At 38.6% G+C, this 24,203-nt stretch overlaps 1 protein-coding gene across 1 annotated transcript; it reads right to left on the bottom strand.

Moving 5' to 3' along the window:
• Positions 1-544: 544 nt before the first annotated feature.
• Positions 545-21,650, bottom strand: SUB1 (SUB1 regulator of transcription). Its single transcript, XM_036846963.1, has 5 exons — positions 21,547-21,650; positions 18,979-19,051; positions 16,708-16,830; positions 5,477-5,585; positions 545-3,607 (listed from the first exon to the last, which is right to left on the bottom strand). The coding sequence occupies exons 2-5, from the start codon at positions 19,048-19,050 to the stop codon at positions 3,528-3,530; spliced, it is 384 nt and encodes a 127-aa protein (XP_036702858.1). The 5' UTR covers position 19,051; positions 21,547-21,650; the 3' UTR covers positions 545-3,527.
• Between the last annotated feature and the right edge of the window lie 2,553 nt (positions 21,651-24,203).

Raw genomic sequence — 24,203 nt, 5'->3', positions numbered from 1 at the left:
TGAACCATACAACAAAATTGGGAAGTCAGTGATTAACTGTATAAATTTCAAGTACTATTTTCTTCTTAACTAGATTTTTAAGTCAATATGTTTCACTAAAATTCAAAGTGGAACAAAACAAGAGTTATAAGTAACCTTCCATGGATCTCTCTATCCCTGCCTAAATTTCCCTAAATAGAAATTTAAACAATGAGAGATCTCAATATTAACTAATAAACAAAACTACTAATCAAGAAGAGAAAAACAGAGACTTTATACATTAATTATAACAAGGAATAATCAGACCACAAAGCACTCATACAGGTAAAGTAAAAGAGGCCACCGTACAGCTTAATATTTGCATTTTTTCATTTGGATCAAGTAGATGAAAAAAATGAGGCCACAGCACCCAGTCCCAGAGGTCCTCAGAAGATTTAACACTCAAAGGCTAATTCACATTCCAAAGCATTCACACAGAAAGGTATCCTATTTGTTAATAAAACCCATTCAACAGATAACTTAGCGATTCACCTTTGGGTTTGTGAAACTGGGATGACACACAGGGCACATTTCTTGTTTTTATTTCAACATTTAAAATATTCACAGATGCAGTATATTCATTGACATCTCCATGGAAGATGTACCAAACAAGCAGACAGGTATTCCACAATTACAGAATTACATATTTGTTACTATGTGAATGTTTACCCCTAGAGTTTATCTGGAAAAACACCGCTTTAAAGAAAAAAAGCAAAAACTTTTGAGTGTTTCACTGGATTTTCCATAAAAAGTGAGTTGCAAAGAATTTAAGGAGCGATACCTAAATATTAGCACTTTTTTTAAAATTTCAAACTTTTATAGTTCTCTTCTAACATACCCCCATCAGGAACATTTAAATAATTAATACTCAATTCTTTCTCTTTTCCCCTCAATAGCCAAGCCAAGACGTACTTACTTTTCCTGTCTTTTTTCCTAAACACATTATGAAGAATAGGCTTGACCATCACAGCATCTTGACTAGCTAATGAGGTAGGAGTATTCTTCTTTCAAAAGAAGTTCTTAAGAATTTATGAAGCAAAATAAAAAAGAATAAAATTATAAGAGTTTTTCTTTAGTGGTTGTTCTTCAAACGCCAAAAGCATTAGAAATTGGTCAAATGCTGCTTGTACTTTAAAAAGACAAAGACAAAAATCCACTAGAAAGGCCCTGCTACCGCACAGATTCATGGGCTGGCGTGAATTAAATTCATTTTGGCATTATCAGGTAAGAAACCAGTGCCTGAAAATGTCACACTTTCTTCCTGGAAGAAATCTTACCAAGAAGGTAAAGTTTAAATAGAAAACAATATACCCTATCTTTTCTTTCCAGCACAAGTTACTTTAAAAAGTCTCTTCTTTCAACCCAGTTCTCATCCTTTTCTTACACACACACGAGATTAATAATTTCTGTATATTACATATCCAGTAATGTACTGAAATGAATTTACCAAGAACATTACCAAAATCTGCCAGAGAAACACTCCTTATTTGAAAGTTTTAATGACATAATACTAAACAGCTAGAAAATGCCTAGGTAACAGATTTCGGCACATCTCTGTATTAACAGATTGTTTCAAAATGCATACACCTTGTAATTTCACATAAACCTAGGAAATTTACCCATTATTCCCTCTTCATCTACACCAAGATCAGAGTTCTGTTTTCTAACTACCCTTTCTGTATATACAATAAGGAATACTTTACAAATCTACCCAATTCAGTTAATATGTTCCCAAATAAGGGGAAAGTTTTCAAACAAGTATGATTTGTCTAAAATACGTACTCTGAACACTTTGGTATCTATTATGTGATGAAAGCTAAAATACCAGAAAAGAGGATTTACTTCCCCAATTATGCACATATTAGGGTTACTGCTAAAAAACACTTTTTAAAAATCTTAAAAATGTAAAAGAAACACTTAGAACAGCTGCCAGAAAAAAACTGATAACTCTATGTGGCCTGGCAGATGGTTTTGAAATGAAGTCCTTGACAACTCTACTATAAAATGTTTTAGACATGGTAATCAAACTTGGTATAATAGTGCAACTCTCTGATATGGCAGTAACCATTTGAGATTAGCTACCAAATGTCAGCAATAATTTTTTACATGTCTTTAAACCTTTCTTTTTACTATTCTACCTAGAACTGTGTCCTATCAATGTGATCAAAATATCATGTGTTATCATTTAGTGTGAAGAGAATTCCTTCCTCTTCACTGCCACCTTTTTAAATTTCAGTTATAGTTTCTTTACATTCTTCTCCTAAGGCACACCATGCCCTATTTATTGCTGCAAAGCCCCTGAAATCTGTGTCTCAACCTATGTCTGCTTCATCATTATGGTTCAATGAAAATCACTTGAGAGTGCCTGCTAAAACTTAGTAACATTAAGTCTAGAATGCCATTGTCCCATAAATGAACTGCAAAAAAAACCAAGTCTACTGAAGCAAAGGCCAAAAAACACAAGTATGTGCTCTTTGTGCTCTTTCCCCTAAAAACTGACCACATTATCTACTATGACAGTTAAGCTCAGTTATATCTCTGGCTATATATAATCCATACTCAATGTCATAAAATAAAATGTTAGGCCAGTAAGCTTTCACAATTTTTATTAAATCCTAGTCTAATTTAACAATATCTGATTTTATAGACATCATCCCATGGTGAATATGTTTAATAAGTGAAAGCAAATCAGACATCTAAGTCATTATTTTCTGCAGACTAAGCAATAAGATAACAACTACACAGAACACTACAGGTAATGACATACATACATTTACTTGCTCGGAGTTTTCATACAAGCCATGTTGTTTATCAAACTATATCTCCTAATATTTAATACAGTAGAATTAGTGATTGTAGTTCTCATATAATATTTTACTTACAAGTACCTTATTGAGATAAGTAACATTTTGACAGTTTCAGAATTTCCAAATTAGCATAATATACTCAAGAAAAAGAGCAAAAAGCAAAATGAAAACTGAACATAACAAGTTATTAAAAGGAAAATGAAGTGAAGAAAAAAAGGGGAAAGTGAAATATCACTGGGGTGGGGGGAAAAGAAAAAAATCAAACAAGTCCGGATATTTGACTAGAAGGAAACAGATCAACCATGAATTTCACAAACCAAAATTTTCTAAATTCAATGCAATGCTAATCCTTTTGAACGTAAAAGCTGAGTTGAAACTAAAAGGTCGATAAACTGTTACTTTTGGCCTTAAAAAGTACCAACTTTTCTGATCAAAGAAGGCCACAACAGTTAAGATTGTATTACTTGATTTTATTTTACACTAGGGGGTGGACACAAAAGCAATCCTCCTTAATAAAACTGACAATTAGCTTCACTCAGAACATTTTTAATAATGCGCATTTAAAAAAAAGTATTCATCTTACAAATTGTTCTGCAATCCAAATATACAATAGCGTGGAAAACGATGTTTAGAAAACAAAAGCCAATGTAAAAAGACGGATTAAAACAACTAGAACAGTACAGGTTTTACATGGCTCTGATTTTACAGTTTTCTTACTGCATCATCAATGTCAGAAATCTGTTCCTTCAGCTGGCTCCACTGCTCAGGATTTAAAGAAATACCTAAAGAAAAAGTTTAAAAATCAAAAATTGAGTATCTACGTAAGCTCTCTTGAGGATTTTCATACTTCTAACTAAAATATTGTTTTATCTAAATTGCCATTTTGAATGGCACAATAGTACATTAAGAATCAAATCCCTTACATTTGTTAATTACACATTCATCACAATTACCTTAGCAGGTCAATCTTATACCCAGTTTTACTTTCAACACTGCATCCTGCATAATGCCTATTATACCCAGTGAGCGCAAATGATGATCTGAAGATTTATCTCACAAGTGCTTGCAAACTTCCAGGCTATGTGGCCAGACCCAGATTCGGTATGTGACACCCTGTTTCTACAACCAGTTGTTTCCAACATTTGCTCAAAATTTCCACAGGAACTCAGCATGAATGACTTTGTGCTGAGTTCTTCCAGAAGCACTCACTTCACTTTGGAAAAATCCCCGAGACACGATCCAAACAGGACTTCTTAGACTGTGCATACTGGTTAAGAATGCACTCTGGAGTCATGCTGCCAGGGTTCAAATCCCAGCCTCACTGCCACTAACTCTATGGCCTTTAAAAAATTAATTACCTCTAAACCTCAGTTTCCTCATCAGTAAAATGCTGCTTATAACTCAAAGGGTTGTTGTGAATAATTAAATTAGCTAATGTGAATAAGATCTCAGCCTATCACCAGACATGTAAACATTTAAAACATTAGCTAATGACATGTTCCTATTTAAGACGTAAAAGTATGAACAGAAAGTACTTTGTGCTTTAAACTTACAATGTTCTAATGCTTGACCCTTATAAGCACAGAAATAAACTAGAATTGGAAGATTAATGAATTTCTCAGAAAACTGCTGGGAGGCCATGAAATTGAGAGGAAAGAGGAGAATATATTAGGGCAATACTTAGGAAGGGCTAATCAAATCATTTTAGTAAATGTTTGCAGGAACAAGAAAAGAAATCTGGCATTGGCTACACTAGGACAACTTGAATGATCAATCCAAAATTAGCCTGAAGAAGAAAAGGGTAGGAAAACATATAAAGGTTAAGTTTAATACAGTCAAAAATTACATGAAGCAAACAAGTGGTACTTTTCAAAATGACATGCAGGCAGAGTAGAAGAAAATAAGAAGGCATTTTTTTCATTAGCTAAGGATCAACCTAAAGCAGCTAACCAGCCAAATATATGAATTTCTGTTGGTACACAAATGTTCTGTAGCTATTTGGTGAATGAATAAAGCATGCTTCTGTGATGATGACATGCTTGGGACTGGATGAAGCAAAAATGGAAGGAGGACAAAGACCCACTTAAAGGATACCACCCTAAAGAATATCTGTTTGGAGATGAACCAAAAGGAAACACTGTAAACCAGGATTTTCCATTCCTGATTTTACACCTTCCCAGTGCCCCCATTCTACTTCAGAATTGATGTAATCTTTTTAAAGGTACAGTCAAGTAAATTAGCAGCCAACTGAAGTGATATTAGGGGTATTACTGGGGGGAGGGAGGGAGATATTTCAACAAGCTTTATTTAAGACATTTCATTAAAATAAGTTAAGTGTCACGTCCAAAAAGGCTACAGGGACTTCCCTGGTGGTCCAGTGGTTAAGACTCCACGCTTCCACTGTAGGGGGCACAGGTTCCATTCCTGGTCAGGGAACTAAGATCCTGCATGCCGCACAGTGTAGCCAAAAAAAACCAAAAAAAAACAAAAAGGCTACAGAAGATAAAGAGAATCAGCTCAAGGAGGATCTCCCATGCCCTATGCACCATCAACATTATTTCAATTTAAAATAAAGTCCAAACAATTTCAAGCTTAGATAATTTTAAATTTAGTCCCAACATTAGGACCAAATTCAGGAAATTAAATCTTACCTTTCCTTCCTGGTTTCATTTCACCTTCCGGATCCATCCAGTATTCTCTAATATCAATTAAGACTTTCCCTTTAAAGTCCCGAACACTGACATACCTCATTTTCCCAATCTGCAAAAGAAACAAAAACATAAAAAGGTGTTCAACAATGGCATCCATATTTATATTCACACTTGCTGCACACTCACTCTACTTTTAATCACAAAAATAATTACTATTCTCAATATCAAAACTACACCAAAGGAACTATCACTGTTAAAAAGAAATCTTTCTAAAAAGATGAAACAAAGCATAGCTCACGTTTCCAATCACTTTTACATTAAATTGGGACATAAATAACAGAGTATTATTCAGCTTTAAAAAAGAAGGAAATTCTGTCACATGCTATTTACAACAAGGATGAACCTTGAGGACATTATGCTAAGTGAAATAAGCTCATCACAAAAAGATACATACTGGATGACTCCAGTACTTAATATGAGGTACCTAGGGACTTTCCTGGTGGCACAGTGGTCAAGAATCCACCTGCCAATGCAGGGACATGGGTTCGAACCCTGGTCCGGGAAGATCCCACATGCCACGGAGCAACTAAGCCCTTGCGCCACAACTACTGAGCCCACACACTGCAATTACTGAAGCCCATGCGTTCTAGGGCCCACGTGCTGCAACTACTGAAGCCCGCGTGCCTAGAGCCCGTGCTCTGCAACAAGAGAAGCCAACGCAGTGAGAAGCCCGCGCACCGCAACAAAGAGTAGCCCCCACTCGCCGCAACTAGAGAAAGCCCCCGCTCAGCAACAAAGACCCAACGCAGCCAAAAAATAGATAAATTTTTTTAAATTTCATATGCTTTAAAAAAAAAATACGAGGTACCTAGAATAGTCAGATTAAGATAGAAAGTAGAATGGTGATTACCAGGGGCTGGGGGGAGATCGGGAGAAAAGGGGAATTGTTATGTAACAGTTTTACAAGATGAAAATATTCTGGAGCTCTGTTTCACAATAAAGTGAACATACTTAACATTACTGTATGGTTAAGATGGTAAGTTTTATGTTATGTGTTTTTTTTTTTTTACCATAAAGATCATTACAAAGCAAAATCTTGCACAAACCACGACCACAGGAATCCATAGACTCAGCTAGCTACATTGGTTTAGCAACCATTCTGAATATAAGAATCCAAAGTTCCAGTCAATAGTAACATGAGATAGCTTTTCCTTTTAGACATTCATTTCAAATAACTTCTTTTCAGTATTGTACTGGAAATACTAGCAATAAAGAAAAAGAATGAAAAGGATGATGTAAAAACAAAAATCATCAACAGAGAAATCTAAGAAGTCCTAAAAAATAATTACACTCCACTTACAGTCTCAAGCTGAGAACTTAAAACTGTCCACAGAAAACTATTTTTCAAAAACCTTCTACTGCTGCTTAACACAAACTACAGATTGCACAGGGAAGGAAAAGGCTTACTCAACTAAGTGTCTATAAGCACTTTCCAGGATATCTGATCAAAACCTCTACTACCTCTACCTATCTGACTCATTTTAAACGTACTCTTCAATCTTCCTGACTTAAATACTAGCTATGATCTTGTGCTTGAAACACATCATCATGTAAAAGTTGCTTTCCCTACAAACCTGGGTCCCTTAATGATTAAATAATCCCTTTTATTGGGATATCAAGTATTGCTATAGTAGAAGCACACTTGTGCTGATACAAGTACACATTTATGGCTTCCATCTTGCCTATGTCCTCTCAGGCTGCTTTTTCTTGTCTCGGGTCTTGTTCATTTTTGTTCTCAAATTTCTCGTCCCACTGGTATGGCCCCTATTTGCAGGGTATGCCTCATGCTTTATGGAGAAAATACAGTCCATCAGGTGTGGTTAAGTGCCTTCAAATCTCTCTTCTCAGTACTTACCCACATCTTCATCAATTCTTAAGTTCTTTACCTTTTGTATCCCATTTCTTGCATATACAGCTGACCCTTGAACAACTCAGAGGTTAATTCAAGTATAATTTATACCTCGGCCCTCCACATCCGAGGATTAAACCAACCACAAACCATGCAGTATTTAGTATTGAAAAATATCTGTGTACAAGTGGACCCAGGCAGTTCAAACCTGCATTATTTGAGGGTCAACTGTACATTCTTTCCCTTTCCGCTGGTTTCTTATCTACCATTTCCAAACATGCTCATTCTCCTCTTTCTATAAGGCATTTTCCCTAATCTGCACTGTATAACTTTCCTCATGTTTCCTTCCTCCCTTTATTGCTAATCTTTGAAAGGCAAGAATTGCTGTTTCCATTGATTAAACTCCCAATGCCTATGCTAAAGTCACCAGTGATCTTACTGTCATTTTTAACGGCTTATTTTTTTTTTTAAGGTTTGCATTTTTTTTTTAATTTATTTATTTATGGCTGTGTTGGGTCTTTGTTTCTGTGCGAGTGCTTTCTCTAGTTGTGGCAAGCGGGGGCCACTCTTCATCGCAGTGCACGGGCCTCTCACTGTCACGGCCTCTCTTGTCGCGAAGCACAGGCTCCAGACACTCAGGCTCAGTAATTATGGCTCACGGGCCCAGTTGCTCCGCGGCATGTGGGATCTTCCCAGACCAGGGCTCGAACCCGTGTCTCCTGCATTGGCAGGCAGACTCTCAACCACTGCGCCACCAGGGAAGCCCTAATGGCTTATTTTTTACAGTCCTCTTTGTGTCCCCTAGTGCCTGTCATACCAGGTTCCCAGCAAACTGTTTTAATGGATGAACTAAATAAATAAGACCAAAATAATTATCACAGTGAAACTCCCAATAGTGATTTATAACACTGATTTAATTCCTAACATATTTTTAAGTATCTTAGGCACCTACAGCACTGAACTGAACATTGTTTCATTTTGGTTTTTAAGGTAAGCTCATGTGACAGATGAATAGATAAAATTAAAATACACTGAAAACCTACTAGAGTAATATTGATCAGGTAAGTCAAGTAAGCATTCAGTGTGGGCTTGAGTAGTGGAAGAGACTTCCAGTGGTGGAATTTGACCTTGAAAAATGACAGGCCATTAATTAAGCAAAAGGGAGAAAAAAGTGAAAGATACAATACTGATGAGATTCAAAAGGCTGAATAGATGGAGCTATACTGAAAAGGACTTGAAAAGCCAGGAAGAGAATTCTGAAGCCTTTATAGGTCCCTGAACTAAGGACAAAAAAGAAAGAAAAAAAGAAAACCAGAAGCAGAAAAACAGGGTTACAACTTTAAAATTTCACTAGAAAAAAAGTTAAAGATCAAGACTGAAAGCAACCTTTTTTTAAAAAACAGTTATAAGTATATGAACGGCATTTTACCAGTCTTAAATTAGTAATAACAAGTACTCAGTTATTTTATGTAAAAAGCATGGTACAATACAGTTAACACAACACATTGTTAGCTAGCTTCACTTCTACCCTCGATCCCTAGAAACTTCTAACAAGCTTCCTCACCCACAATTTCAATGAGGTGTGTATAAATGTTTTTGTTTGCTACAGATGAACTTAAAAAGAGGCATTTTCTTTCTCCCAAACGTGACTGACCCTCCACGTACTTAAAACTTTGTGAATTTACATGTTGAAGTCCCTAATCACTCTTCAAATAACTTGTGTTTGACTATTCTAAATAAGAAACTATACAAAGTAGGGAAAAGGTATAGGTCAATAAACTGACTCTCTTAAAATCTGGCAATAATGATTCAGGGAACACCAGCACCAAAGAACTGTGGGGGTGAAAGGAGGGGAAGCCTGAGGACGCAGACCGACGCTGCTCTACCAACATCTGAACCCCTTATTGTAACCAAAAACTTACTGTGCGTTTTCTTTTGTATACTGCCCCTTAATATATTCAGTGTTCACTTTATTTTTTTTTTTAATTTTTTTCTCCAGTGTTCATTTTAGCATAAAAAGCTTTAACGCAAATTTTCAAATAAAGATGGGCCCTACAGAAAACTGCACCACGTTTATCCTATGACTTTTCATTCTCCCAGCCCAAAGTACCAAATCCACAGTATGCACATTCATTCCAGAGTTTAAGCAACAGAGGCATTAGAGGAAAAAGAAGAGTCAGAAGGATACTTTGCCCCTAACATCAGGAATAAAGCAAGGATGTCTGCTCTCACCACTTCTTTTCAATATTGTACTGGAAATACTAGCAATAAAGCAAGAAAAAGAATGAAAAGGATGGGCTTCCCTGGTGGCGCAGTGGTTGAGAATCTGCCTGCCAATGCAGGGGACGCAGGTTCGAGCCCTGGTCTGGGAAGATCCCACATGCCGCGGAGCAACTCGGCCCGTGAGCCACAATTACTGAGCCTGCGCGTCTGGAGCCTGTGCTCGGCAACGGGAGGCCGCGACAGTGAGAGGCCCGCGCACCGCGATGAAGAGTGGCCCCCGCACCGCGATGAAGAGTGGCCCCCGCTTGCCACAACTAGAGAAAGCCCTCGCACAGAAACGAAGACCCAACACAGCCATACATACATACATACATACATAAAAAGAATGTAAGCAGACAAGAATAGCATTAAAAAAAATTAAAAATAAAAATATTAAAAAAAAAATGAAAAGGATGATGTAAAAACAAAAATCATCAACAGAGAAATCTAAGAAGTCCTAAAAAATACATATGTAACATATAAATATATAAAATATAGAATATATGTTATATGTATACTTAACATATATTATGTAATATCGTACATATTGTTTAGCAATGAACTGGAAAATGAAGTTAAGAAACAACACATTTTAAAAAAGTGGTTCTGAAGAACGTAGGGGCAGGACAGGAATAAAGACGCAGACGTAGAGAATGGACTTGAGGACACGGGGAGGGGGAAGGGTAAGCTGGGACGAAGTGAGAGAGTGGCATGGACTTAATATATACTACCAAATGTAAAACAGATAGCTAGTGGGAAGCAGCTCAGTGCTCTGTAACTACCTAGAGGGGTGGGATTGGGAGGGTGGGAGGGAGGGAGACGCAAGAGGGAGGAGATACGGGGATATATGTATATGTATAGCTGACTGACTTTGTTATACAGCAGAAACTCACACACCATTGTAAAGCAACTATACTCCAATAAAGATGTTAAAAAAATAAAATAAAATAAATCAAAAAAAAAAAGAAACAATACATTTGCGATAGAATCAAAACACAAAATACTTAGGAATAAATTTAGCAAAAGATGTACCAGAAAAATCACAAAACAGAGAAATCAAAAAAGATCTAAATAAATGGACAGAGATACCATATTCATGAACAGGAACTTCAATATTGTCAAGTTGCCAACTCTCCCCAAATTGATCTTCAGCTTTACCCAATCCCAATCAAAATCCCAGTAGACTTTTTGATAAAAATTGACAAGCTGATTATAAAATGTGTATGAAAATACAAAATACATAGAATAGCAAAAATAATTCTGAAAGTGAAGAACAGTGTTAAAGGGCTTACACTACCTGATTTCAAGACTCACCATAAAAGCATAGTAATTAAGACAGTGTGGTACTAAAGACAAACATAGAGATCAATGGACTACAACAGAGTTTAGAAACAGATAAATATTTTGTATATTTACTGATTTTCTTTAAAGATCCAAGGTGATTCAACAGGAAAAGAATAGTCTTTTGAACAAATGGTACTGGAACAACTCGATCTGTACAGGGGTGAAAAATCAGTCTCAACCCCTATCTCACACTATACACAGAAAAAACTAATTCTACATGGATTAGAGACCTAAACATGAAAGTTAAAACTATAAAAAGTGTAGCAAAAAAAACATTGGCAAAATTTTTGTGGCACTGAGGTAGAGAACTATATCTTAAACAGGAAACAAAAAGCATTAACCAGAAAAGCAAAAAATTGATGAAAATGGACATTTTCAAAATCAAAGCTTTTTAAAGATACTTAAATTAAAAAAGTAAACCACAGACTCAGAAAATATTCACAATATTTGTATCTGACAAAGGACTTGTATTTAAAATATTTTTTAAAAACCCCTCAAATTCAATGAACCAAATGACCTTTTTTTAATAGGCAAAAGATCTGAATAGAATCTTCAAACAAAAATATAAGACATTAGGGAAATACAAAGTAAAACTACACATCCATTAATTAAAGTGGATAAAATTTTTAAGACTGGTAATACCCAGTGAGGATGTGCAGCAATTGGAATCTCATACACTGCTGGTGGGTCTGTGAAATGGTACAGCTACTTCGGAAAACAGTTTGACAGTTTCTTAAAGTTAAACATACACTTAGCCTATGACCCAGCAAATACATCTGGTGTTTACCCAAAAGGCGAAAATGTCCACAAAAAGACCTGTACAAGAATATTCACAGCAGCTTTATTCCTAGTATCCCCAAACTAGAAACAACCCAAATGTCCACCCAAAATGAATGGATAAACGAACTGTAGTACAATCATACAATGGAATACCAATCAGCAATAAAAAAGAACCACTGATACTTGAAACAAGGAATGATCCCAAAACATTATGGTGAGCAAAGGATGCCAGACACAAAACAATACAGACTGTATGATTCCATTTATATGAGGCTCTAGAACAGGCGAAATAAATCTCTAGGGACAGAAATTACATCAGTGCTTACCTGGGGAAAGGGAATGGACTATAAAGGGAGGTCTAGAGGGAACTTTCCAGGGTGATGGAAACGGCCTCACTACAAAAGCATGTACGTTTAGAGAAAGACAAATATCATGATACTGCTTATATGTGGAATCTAAAAAAATGGTACGAATGAACCTATTTACAAAACAGAAATAGAGTCACAGTTGTAGAAAACAAACTTATGGTTACCAAGTCGGGGGAGGGAGGGGAGGGATAAATTGGGAGATTGGGATTGACATATACACACTACTATATATAAAATAGATAACTAATAAGACCCTACTGTATAGCACAGGGGACTCTACTCAATACTCTGTAATGACCTATAGGGGAACAGAATCGACTTGGGCTGGCCAAAAAGTTCGTTCGGGTTTTTCTGTAAGCTGTTAGGAAAATCCCGAACGACCTTTTTGGCCAACCCAATAAAAAGAGTGGATATATGTACATGTACAACTGATTCACTTTGCTGTACAGCAGAAACTAACACAACACTGTAAATCAACCATATTCCAATAAAAATTAAAACAAAAATAAAATAAAAATTTAAAAAGCATGTACTTTTTTTACAGCTCACCAAATTATGCTTTAAATGTGTGCATTTCATTGTATATGGACTGTATCTCAATAAAGTTTATTTTTAAAAAAAGAAAAGAACTCGCCCAATAGTCACCTCTTCCTTGAGGAGAAATCAAGCTGACAAATTCTTACCAAAAACAAAAAACAAAAAAACCACAGAAAAATGAGGAGGTAGTAGTATAGATATAATTAAAGGTAGAAAGAATAAAGATCACTGCACTTACATGTCATAGGAGAAAACAATCACACAACAGAATGTATGTATTTTCACACACACATAATCTGGAGGTTAACAGGAAAAAAATAATATGTACGTCATACAGAACAGTGATTCTTAAATTTTTTTTGATTTCCTGTCCCCTTTGGGGTACTGATGGTTATAAATAATCCCTTCAATACAAAAAACTCCAAATAAAATATTAATTTCATGGACTCCCAAAATAAACCCCCAGGTTAAGAACACTTGACTCTGTAATAACATAATTTAAAAAGTAACAGGTTTATCCTTAAAATCATCAAATCAACTAAAGCAGTATTACTGATCCTTTGTGCTGAACTTTGAAGATGAATAGGGATCCCTCTGAAGAAGAACAGGGATCAAAGTCCCCTGCCTCAATCAATCTGACCTTTTAAGACACAGGTACTAAGTAATTACAAGATAGTTCTCCAACCCACATCACATAAGTCATCTCAGGTAAATTACATCCCTTTGGAACCAAATTCTCAAAATTCAAAGCTGAAGAAACCAGACAAAAGCAAGCATCTAGTAGTATCTCCTCTCTACTCAGGAATCTGCCCAAATCATTCCACAGTTTAAAAGATTAGCATAGTGACTTTCCTTGGGCACAATTCTCTTCAAATATTACATTCAGAGAGCTGCTTATGTTTGATGCACATTGCTTTTCCAAAATTTAAGATCATTTCCTCCAGTTCTATTCTCAAGAGATGGGTATTTAGGTTAAAAAAAAAAAAAAACCCTGTCTTATGGCTACTAAGCAATACTCAAACAACTTTAATTTAGATTTTAGATTTGTCTTTGGTAAAGTATACCTGATAACCCAGGTCCTTAAAGATACTAGCAATGTCTAAAAAAGTTCCACCCTGGGAGCTGTCTTCAAGGCATTTCTTGTAAATGAAAAATATAGGAAATATATATCTCTATTTTTTTAATTAAATAAATAGAATTTTTTAAAACTTTACAAAACACAATGAGCATAATTGATTTTCCTTCCAAAAACCCCATGCTTCACCTGTCTTTCCTAATAAAATTATCAAACCATTATTACTAATAAAAATGAAGTCCTCTTTTTAAATTACATAACCAATGTATTCACTAGGTCTGTGAAAAGTTACTCTGAAAATCAGGCCTATATGATCCTCCTAAAGACACTTTCAAAAGGGTGAGGAGTCTAATAGCCTTTGAGGCTTGGGAACCTTCCAAATGAGGGCTTAAGAACTGAACTCACTTCTTTGGTGAGATAACCTCCCTATAAAAAAAGAACTGGGGCTTCCCTGGTGGCGCAGTGGTTGAGAATCTGCCTGCTAATGCAGGGGACACGGGTTCGAGCCCTGGTCTGGGAAGATCCCACATGCCGCGGAGCAACTAGGCCCGTGAGCCACAATTACTGAGCCTGTGCATCTGGAGCCTGTGCTCCGCAACAAGAGAGGCCGCGACAGTGAGAGGCCCGCGCACCGCGATGAAGAGCGGCCCCCACTTGCCGCAACTAGGGAAAGCCCTCACACAGAAACGAAGACTCAACACAGCCAAAAATAAATATAAAAATAAATAAATAAATAAAAATATTAAATATCCTGTGTCAGTAAGTTTACCATTTAAAAAAAAAAAAAAAAAAGAACTGGTTTCCCAAAACTGCTCTAATAGAATAAAATCTCTAAATGTGGGCCCTAGTTTCTTTATCTGTACAATCAGGAGTAAGGGAGACAAGATGAAATCCATTAATAGGCCACAGATGCTCTATTATCCAAGTACAAGCAGGCATACAGTGAACAGAATTGATCAGAGAAAAGCCCAAGATAATTGCCAAGCAAATACTTGAAAGTTTTTACCTTTAGTACAAACATTAAGTTGAAATATTCCAAAGCAGTCCTTCATTCTATATAGAAGGAAAGTCTATGAAAGGAAGGGATACTTTCTTGCAGATTTTACATTTCATTCTGCCCCTTAAAATAGCTTCCCACTGCACTTAGAATAAAACTAAAACTCCTAAAACTGGTCTCCCAACAGGAAAGCCCTGAAAGATCTGGCCTTCACCTTCCTTATCAACTAGACCTCCTACCTACACTCTCAGCCAACTTTCTAGGCTCCAGGCACAAGGGCTTCATAATTCCTGCACAATCTAAGCTCTTTCCCACTTCAAGGCATCTGCACATTCTCTATCAAATTAATCTAATCTGCTCCTAGTTCCTCTAAAATATACAAAAGTCAGAAGACTAAAACCAGTAAAAATCGATCTGCATTTTGTCACTTTTCTTTTTTACATAATTTTTAATTTAAAAATGTATGTATTTAAGATTTAGGATTCAATGTACATATTCCGAGTGAAAGACTACTACACTCAAGCTAACATATCATCTCCTTATACTTACCAATTTTTGTATGATCAGTGCGCCTGAAAATCTACTTAGTACATCTCCAATGTTCAATACAGTATTAAGCATAGCTAGCATGTGTCTATTTCTTTATCTAGAGTTATAACAAAACTGAGTAAAAATATCCAACTTCTATTTTCCCATTCTCACATTAATCCTGGTACTGTCTTTCACCAGTCAGTTTAAAAAAAAAAAGAATATGTGCACACACACACAAGCCTTACTTTCTAGTCAAGTAAATGTTTGCAGTCTCATTTTGTCCAATCTTCTGACTTCGACTAATACTAATGTCTCCTTGAAACGCTTATCTTGTTTATGCTCCCACAAAGCACTTATTTTTTTCTTGCTCCCATTACTGTACTCTTCCTATTTTCCTTCACCTTCTCTAACCTATATCCTTTTTTCCTTCCATCCTGAATATCACAAGACATGTCCTCAGTCACCTCCTCTTCTCCCTCTGGTTCATACTTACTTCAGTGGAAGGTTTCAGTCAACCATACTAATGATCCCACATGAACAGTTCCCAACTAAGCCTTCTAGGTTCTAAAGCAGAGACACTTTATCACACTTACAATCAGATCCAAAAAGCCAAACTTGACCACCTCTGCCATTAAAACTAATTTATTTTCCTCATATCTATCAATGAAACCTTCATCTCTATTGTCTCTCAAATTTAAAACCAGTCTTCACTGATTGCTTCATTCCTCTAGTCCATTCTTCCTCACCAGCGATCTTAATCATCACTATTTCATCTTCTGGAAAAACCATCTAAGCCCTTATCACCTCACATAATTTATCCCCACTGCCTCTCCCATAAATCCTCCTTGTACCATGATGCTAATAACAAGTCTCCCTAAAACAAGATAAGAAACCCAAGGAAAGAAGCTATGCCAGTCCTGAGTAATTTCATCAAAGCCCTCTAATGAACTTCCCTCACTTTACCTCACTACTCAACCTTAATCCCCACAATATATAAACTGAGGGCCCATTTTAGTAAACCCATTCACCCTTTCTGTTATCAAGCCAAAACTAGGCAGGTCATATTGCTGTTTCCCCTCCAGTAACATCCTATCCATACTTCACAGCCCAATACTAGACCTACCTCCTCCAAGCTGCTCTCTAAACGTGCAGTTCTCAATCTTTTTTTGCATTTCTCTAACTTTTAAATTCCCATTGTTTTAAATACAGCAAAACTACAGAACTCTAGATTTCAACAATCATCTAGCATCATATAAATTGCTTTCATTTCTACTAACTTGTTATTATATTTCAAGGAATATCCTTAGTCAAGAGAATTATAACATACATAAAAGATTATGATGCATTATCAGATTAAGGTACTTTTAACATTCTTTAGATCAAGCCAGGTAATAATTCCTCTGGAACTAAGGAAATAACGCACTTTACCTGAAACATGTTATCATCTCTGCTGCTGCTGCTCTGCTTAGAAGATGACAGGGCTCTGGAAGTTTCACCAGTCTTTTGCTTCTTTACAGGTTTTTCTGGAGCAACTTGCTTTTTCCTCTTTAACTTGAAAGAAAAACAAGAATATGGTTAAAATCTGCATAAGAACAAAACACATCTCAGGTTCAAAACATTCCATTACTTTTCAAGACTTAAAGGATCAAAACACTCCATTTATTAATTTAAAAAATCATAAATATATACACAAGCAAGTTTCACTTGACAACAGAACTATGAAACTAACCTAGCACTGCTATCTAATACAGTGTTTTCAAACTGTGCTCTCAGAAGCCCAAAAGATATTTCAGGCATTAGAGTGGTATTCACCAGAGAAACAGTTATTTTATAGACTGGGATCCCTCATAAAATTTCTTTGGGAGAGAAAAAAGATGGGGGTACGGGGGCTGCTGCTTTTGAATAAACTTAAACTTTTGGAAACCACAAGTCTAGTAAACTAGTCAGTTACTTATTTTTACAAAGAAAATGTACTAATAAGGAAGAATACAACCAACTTATGATTATTTATGCCTCTGCCAATTCCAAAAGGGACTTAAATTGGCTTAGCAAGTTTATGAGTAGGCAAAGCTAAGAAAGGTATTTTGTACTGGGCACCAGAGGTCAACAACTCATCACAAAACTTCCTCATCACAAAAAAATCACTTAAGATAAACAGTAATGTGTTACACTAGCATTCAAAATCAAAACAATGTTTTAAGAGCAGCATTACTCTAAAAGTTTTTCATATAACTTCATTCTCAAAATGAGCTAACAGGGACTTCCCTGGTGGCGCAGTGGATAAGACTCCACACTCCCAATGCAGGGGGCCTGGGTTCGATCCCTGGTCAGGGAACCAGATCTCACATGCATGCTGCAACTAAGAAGCCCTGGAACCACAACTAAGGAGCCCACCTGCCACAACTAAGACCCGGTACAACCAAATTAATTAATTAATTAATTTTATTTATTTATTTATTTTTAAAATGAGCCAACAGTCCATGAAATCCAGTAGAGTTCCCAATCCAAACAGTAGAGGGCAGTCATGTTCCTTAGTGGAAGGTATAAACTATTAATGTTTTACCAAATTATGTGACGCTAGGTAAAATACTGATATGATGTATGTATTTATGTATACAAACTGAAAGACTGGATTCATTTAATGTAAGTGCTTACAGGATTAACAGTATTATTTGGGATAAATAGCAAAAATTACCTCAGGTCAATAAGCAGAAAGCAATTATTCTTTTTGTCAGGGTCTATATAGTCCCTGTGGAATGGCACATACCTGGCACATAAAAGCTCAATAAAAAACTTGTTAAATCCATGTATTCAAATGCTATACTGTGTGCAAGTTAAAAAACTAAGAGACATTCCCTTCTCGAATATAGCCATGCATGCTCTTTGAAGTTTTTTTTCAACCTTCCAGGTGATATTATACTGTGTACTTCCCTATAAAAGTCCATCTCCTCCAAGATTCTCATATAAGCTCTCTTTTCTTTTAACTAACACTGCTAACTGAGCTCAGAGACACAACTACGTAAGGTTCTAGGAGATAAAGGACAATTCTGCGTGGAAGAAGCCCTGACTACAGTGTGAGATGCTCAGTTAAGCAGAATGCACAGTTAAGCTTACGGCACAATTATCACCTAATGCAGAAAAAGCCTCTTCCATCAAAATGGGTAATTTCATGTTAGCTTTGCTGGGTGTTCATTTAACTAAAAGGAGGGGACCAGAGTAAATAACATTCTAATTTAAAATGTACCAAGCCAAATTTTATGTAATCCTTGAAGGCTGGATAAACATCAAGGCTGAGAAGACTGTCAAACTGACATCTGCTTTCAAGGAGTTCAGATAATTTGGCTCAACAACTACACAGAATACCTACAGATTAGGAAGATTACTAAATAATGGCAAATAATGGCTTTGGCCTAAATCTAGTGCTATTCCTCTAGGGAGCGTCAGGAGTCCTAAAAAGCCACAACAGGAAGCTTGTTAATGTCAGAAGACTTGCTCAAGTCTGACGTGGGGCTTGGCGTGTGCGTGTACAACAAGCACCCTAGGCACTTTAGTCAAGTGGTTCAGGGGCCATCTGCACTTTCAGAAACATCCATCCAGGCTCTCATTTTAAAATTCTGATATGCTGTGCAGTCCTTCAGAACTGGATATGGGCAATACTGCTGAATTAAGTATCACAAAAATCACATGGTGTATAGTCACCTTTTTGTCAACTTCACTGTCAGAATCACTGCCAGAAGAGCTTGAAGAAACAAGTTCCTTTGACTTCGGCATTCTGAAAGAAAAATACATTATGTGAATAATTCATAATTTGCTCTATTACCTTCAACTTAACTCTCCCCCAATCAAAGATTCAAGAAGTTCCACAGTTCTTTCTACCATTTTTGGTACTGGAGTTGTTACACTGAGCACAGAAGTTATGTTCTTAATCTATGCTCTTCCAAATTGAAAATAACATGCAAAGTGAAGAGTTCTGAACCCAGCAAGAAGAACTAAATGTCATACACATCTCATACTCCTACACCTCTCTCTTTCTCAAAGTCAATGGGGCTTTTTATACTTCATTTTAGCAGGGTTAGATGTTGATGTTTAGGGTAAACTGCAAAAAGGCAGCTGACAGCAATCACTGTTAAAACCAAGAAGAAATATGAATAATTCTCAGTACTGCTTTATACTTGCCACTGAGGAGACTTATGTACAATTATTCACTGCCAGAACTGATATCAACTTACACACAGCATGGTGAACAACTGTACTATACAGATGTGGCTATCTAATTAATTTTACCATTATAATCCTATTTTTCATATTTTGTATATGTTCTTAATTTTTTTGGCTTTTTGACCATGCCAATCAAAGGAGCAAGTACTGAATCAAAGTTATACAAATTCACAGTTCATTTACATTTTACACTGATTTTCTACTCTGGAATACAACTAAAATTTGAAGAATCTGCTTATGGGAGGGGCAAAACCTTTCCTCCAATTCCTACTATGACCCTAGTTCCCCAGGTCCCCCCAGACAGAGGTACATAGGCCAGTGCCTTGCTTTCCCTGTGGATGTTTACAGAGTGCCTGAGGGCAAGGCAGAGTGTTGTGCTTCTATGTTTCCCAAAATTCAAGGAATTTCACGCTGTACCTCTTTTCAAAGCACTTATAATACCAAGTGGTAAAATGCTTATTTTCAAAACAAGTATCTTTTGCTCTCTCCACCTCCATCTCAGTAGAGACTTGAGTCCTATTAACTTCTGTATGCCCTAAAGGGTCCAATATACACAACACACACTATAATGTTTGCTGAAAAAAGGGGAAAAAAAGACTTCAAAAAAACCATAAATAATCCAGATCTCGACTAAACTTGCCGTTAGCAAGGGCACTGAATGTATCCCAAAACAGGAAGTCAAGGTAAAAGAAATGGGCCATCCCTAGCCTAGCCACTAAATTCAAAAAGCTCAAACCATGCCCAAGCCAGCCATGTTGATTTTATCTGGCAATTTCTTGATGCCAAGAGTAGTAAATTCAGAGGGGAGCAAGCAACATCTATATTCACGTTTTATACATTAATCCTGTTACTGCTCCGCTTTCCAACCTAATCTCTAAAATCAATTTAGTTGTTTTTCATGCTAGCTAATAATGCCAAGAAGCGTTTTTTTTAAAAGGTAATCCAACTGAACGTACCCTGTTTTTCACTTTGAAACGGTCAGGCGTAACTATACCATCTGTTCATGAAAGGTTCCTGGGGGCCTAAGATCATTTCAAAGAACCACCTCGTGTTTAACCCAAATAAGTCCATCCGACACGAAAACAAGGTAACGGTAACTAAACCCAGGCTGTTTGAACTTCTAACAAAATATATTTTCACTTTTACTTAATGAGCCTTTACCGTTCAAGGGGGAAAAAGCGGGGGCAGGGCGGCAGGCTCGCAATTCTGGCGAGGCGCTACTAACAGCGCTGGTGTGGAATATATACAAAACACAACTTAAAAAATGAAATCTCCGATCTCTGATGAAGGCATGGGGAAGGAGGGATTAGAAAACAAGAGGTGAAAACAAACTAGGACTAAAAGGCACGCGAATTCGGTACAACACGAGGGTGATAAGCACCAACACGGAGGAAGGGGGCCGCGCGACGCCAGGCAGCCGCCAGAACCCCGGGGCTGACAACGCCTTGGGCGGTGGGAGACAGGTCGGTCGGAGGGGGCGTGGGAGGCGGCGAAATGCGGAGGAGACGGCGTGGGAGAGGAGGGACTTGCACCAAGCGCCATTTTCTTCCCTCGAACAGCTCACTGCCCCCCAGCAAAGCAGCCGTTCACTCCCCCAGCGCCAGTCTCCTCCGCCGCACCGCCGGCCTTCCTCCGACCGGGTGCCCCCTCCTGGGGGCAGGGATGAGGACCCCGGAGAGACCTTGGGGAGGCGCAGGCCCCGCACGCGCCCCCGCCCGGGCCGCCGCTGCATTGTCCCGGGGGCACCCCGGCCCCCTTCCCGCGGCTCCTCGCCCCCGCCCGGCGCCGCCTCCCCCGCCGCCCCTGGGCCGTTCCCGGGGGCCAGCTTCGGGGGCCGAGAGGCCTGAAGCGCGTGGGGCGCGGGGTCGGGGACGAGGAGGGGACCGGGGAGGCCGAGGAAGCATGGGGGAGATCAGGCAGCGCCGCCATTTCCCGCGGCCGTCGACGACGAGAGGGAGCGGCGCTGCGGGTGCGCAGCCGCCGGGCTGGCAAGGTGAGGGCCGGCCGAGGGCGGTTTCGAGGGGGTGGGGGCGGGGTCCGAGCACTCACGCTCCGCTCTTGTAGCCGAACTGCCTCCAGCTCGCTCGCTCGCTACTGACAGAGAAACGGAAGTGACGGCAGCAAAGAGACGCCGGCCCCGCCCCGCTGAGACCACGCGCACGTGATGGGGCGTGGCCTCCCCTCCGAAACCAACACCGAGACCCTTTCCAGGGCCTTAAAGGGACCGCCCCTCATCCTGAACCGATGCCGCGGAAGTGAGATGCAGCGAAGATTGGATTTGACTTGTGAGTGAGTGAGGGAACGAATAAAACATGAATGACAAGCACCGAGCTTTGCACTTGTTCCATAAATGTTTCTTGTATTAAAGTGAAATGTCTGAAAAAGATCGAAAAAGGTCAACACTTCTGGCCCATTTTCCGAGAAATGATCCTTGCCCGCCACCCCCTACTCTGGTATTTAATCCTGGCTAGTAAAATCCGAGGGAAGGAAGCCAAAGTCATAACGTTTAATGCCAGAAAGTGCGAAAAGTCTTTGCAGAAGTCCTTGGCCACACACCCACACACATTCCTAAACTGAAGTCCTGGGAAATTCCCTGGCGGTCCAGTGGTTAAGACTCGGCGCTTTCTCTGCCAGGGCTGGGTTCAATCCCTGGTCAGGGAACAAAGATCCGGAAAGCCACTGGGCAAAAAAAAAAAAAGTACCTAAACTGAAGTCCTGGAGGTGTAAGGTAGTTCACAGAAGGCAAGAGAAATCCATACTACAAGCAGGAATATGGCTAATAGAGTCTTTGAATCTATATTTAAAGAATGCCGACTATAGCCAAGAATATATATTCAACACACATTTATCAGGCACCCACTATGTTCCAGGTACTGCAATGAGGCACTTTACATATAATTATCATCCTAACAAGCACTTTCCAACGTAGGAATGATTATTCTCTCCATTTTCTAGATGAAGAGACCAAGGGTCAAAAAGTTTAAATAAGCTCTGCTCTAGGTTATACAGGGAGTGAATCATGATTCAAACCCGGCACTGCCTGAGTCCCACTGCTTACTGCAGACTGAGGCAGATTGCAAATGCTCTAGGCCACTTCTATTCATTCAGTGTCAGGTTAGATGACCACTTTTTAAAAATGAAACACTTGCTGTATAATTCCTTTTATACAACATTCCAAAAAAGGCAAAAATAATCCATGGGGATCTAGGTCAGGTTACCCTTGGGGGATATCACTTGGAGTGAGTATGACGGAACCTGTGGGGATGCTGAATACATCTTGGTCTGGGTGGTGGTTAGACAGGCATGTACGGATGTAAAAATTTCACTTAATATTCGTGCATCTTACATTATACAAGATACACTTCAATGAGAAAGATGAAAAAGTCAAAAATAAAAATATGAAAATTAGACTGTAAAAAGATGAAACTCACTCAGGAACCACTGTTCCAGCATGGTAGCTTGCCAGCCTGGAGTTTACACACCCAAATGCAGTTAAAGAAGCACCTTCAATGACTATGGCCAGCTGACCTAAGTTCCCTTGGACTTTGTAGGGGGTGTCTGATTGGATGAGCTAATACAGTGGGGTAACTAGAAGATCAGCAGGTGGCCTGGGCCCTGGTAGCCATGGATATGGTTCTCTCTCGAAACCTGGATGCTGGATGAGAAAGGACAGAGTTCAGGGCACTGGTTGGAGTCATGTGACTCACAACCTCCTCTCCCTGTCTTCCAAGAAAGAGCTACAACTCTCTTTACTCAAGTGTAGGAAACTGCCCAAAGGTCCTTCCCCAGTTTATTCACTCATTTCATAAACAATGTATTCAGCGCCTACTATACGCCAGTGCTGCTCTAAGTGCTGGGAATTCAGGAATGAACAAGACTGACAGGGTCACTGTAAACTCATGGAGCAGACAGTAGCAAGTAAAGAATTAAATAGAGTTGGTAATTTCAGATAAGTGCTATAAAAAATAAAAGAAAAACAGGATGATGCAGTAAAGAGTGTTGGGATGAGGTTAATTGAGATCTGAAAGGGATGAAGTGGGAGTATTTGGGCAGAGACCCTAATGAAAAGAGCAGCCAGGGTAAAATTTGGGTGCTGGGGGTTCCAAGCAGAGAAAGCAGCTGTGCAAAGACCCTAGGGTTAAGATGAGTCTAAAGAACGGAAAATCCTCTTGATGTGGAACTCCACTGGAGACCATGGGCTGTACAGAGGCGGAGCCCACACAGCACCTCCCTAGGCTCAGTGCCAGGGCTGCCCAAGCCCCAGGAAGCGCTGGCTTTGCAGAGTTACCGGAGCCCAGTTCTGGCCTTTCTCCAAGATCCAAGACAGCGCCTCCTCACCTATCACTGCCTCTTCCTCCTCACCTATTACTACCACTAATTAGCACCAAGGAATCCCACAGCTTCCCTCCAGCTGGGTCTGTGCTCAGATGAATAGATCTATGTCAGCCGAGAATTTGCTTTTTGAGGTATCACTATACATGAAATAGTGCAAGACTCCATATAATTGTCAAATGAAAGCTATAACCATAAATGCTATCAAATGCTTCACAGAGAGCTGGACCTCTGAATTGGAATAGACTGAGGATGCTTTGAAGAAAACAGCCTTAAGCTTGACCTAGGGAGATGAGAGAGAACATTTGGAGTGGGAAAAGAGGAAAACTCTGAGCTAGGTATGACCACAAAATGAGTAAGGCACATTGAGAGGC

The sequence above is a fragment of the Balaenoptera musculus genome, chromosome 3 (genome assembly GCF_009873245.2).
Source record: "Balaenoptera musculus isolate JJ_BM4_2016_0621 chromosome 3, mBalMus1.pri.v3, whole genome shotgun sequence".
NCBI lineage: Eukaryota > Metazoa > Chordata > Mammalia > Artiodactyla > Balaenopteridae > Balaenoptera > Balaenoptera musculus.
The sequence above is the reverse complement of the archived record's forward strand: the minus strand, read 5'-3'. Positions and strand labels throughout refer to the sequence as shown.

Excerpts from the sequence above, each read along its gene's own strand:
- SUB1 (XM_036846963.1), bottom strand. The coding sequence starts at position 19,050 with ATGCCGAAGTCAAAGGAACTTGTTTCTTCAAGCTCTTCTGGCAGTGAT. Across the intron at positions 5,586-16,707 it reads GAGATGATAACATGTTTCAG|ATTGGGAAAATGAGGTATGT; the intron begins GTAAAGTGCGTT and ends TTTCTTTTGCAG. Across the intron at positions 3,608-5,476 it reads AATGAAACCAGGAAGGAAAG|GTATTTCTTTAAATCCTGAG; the intron begins GTAAGATTTAAT and ends CTTTTTCTTTAG.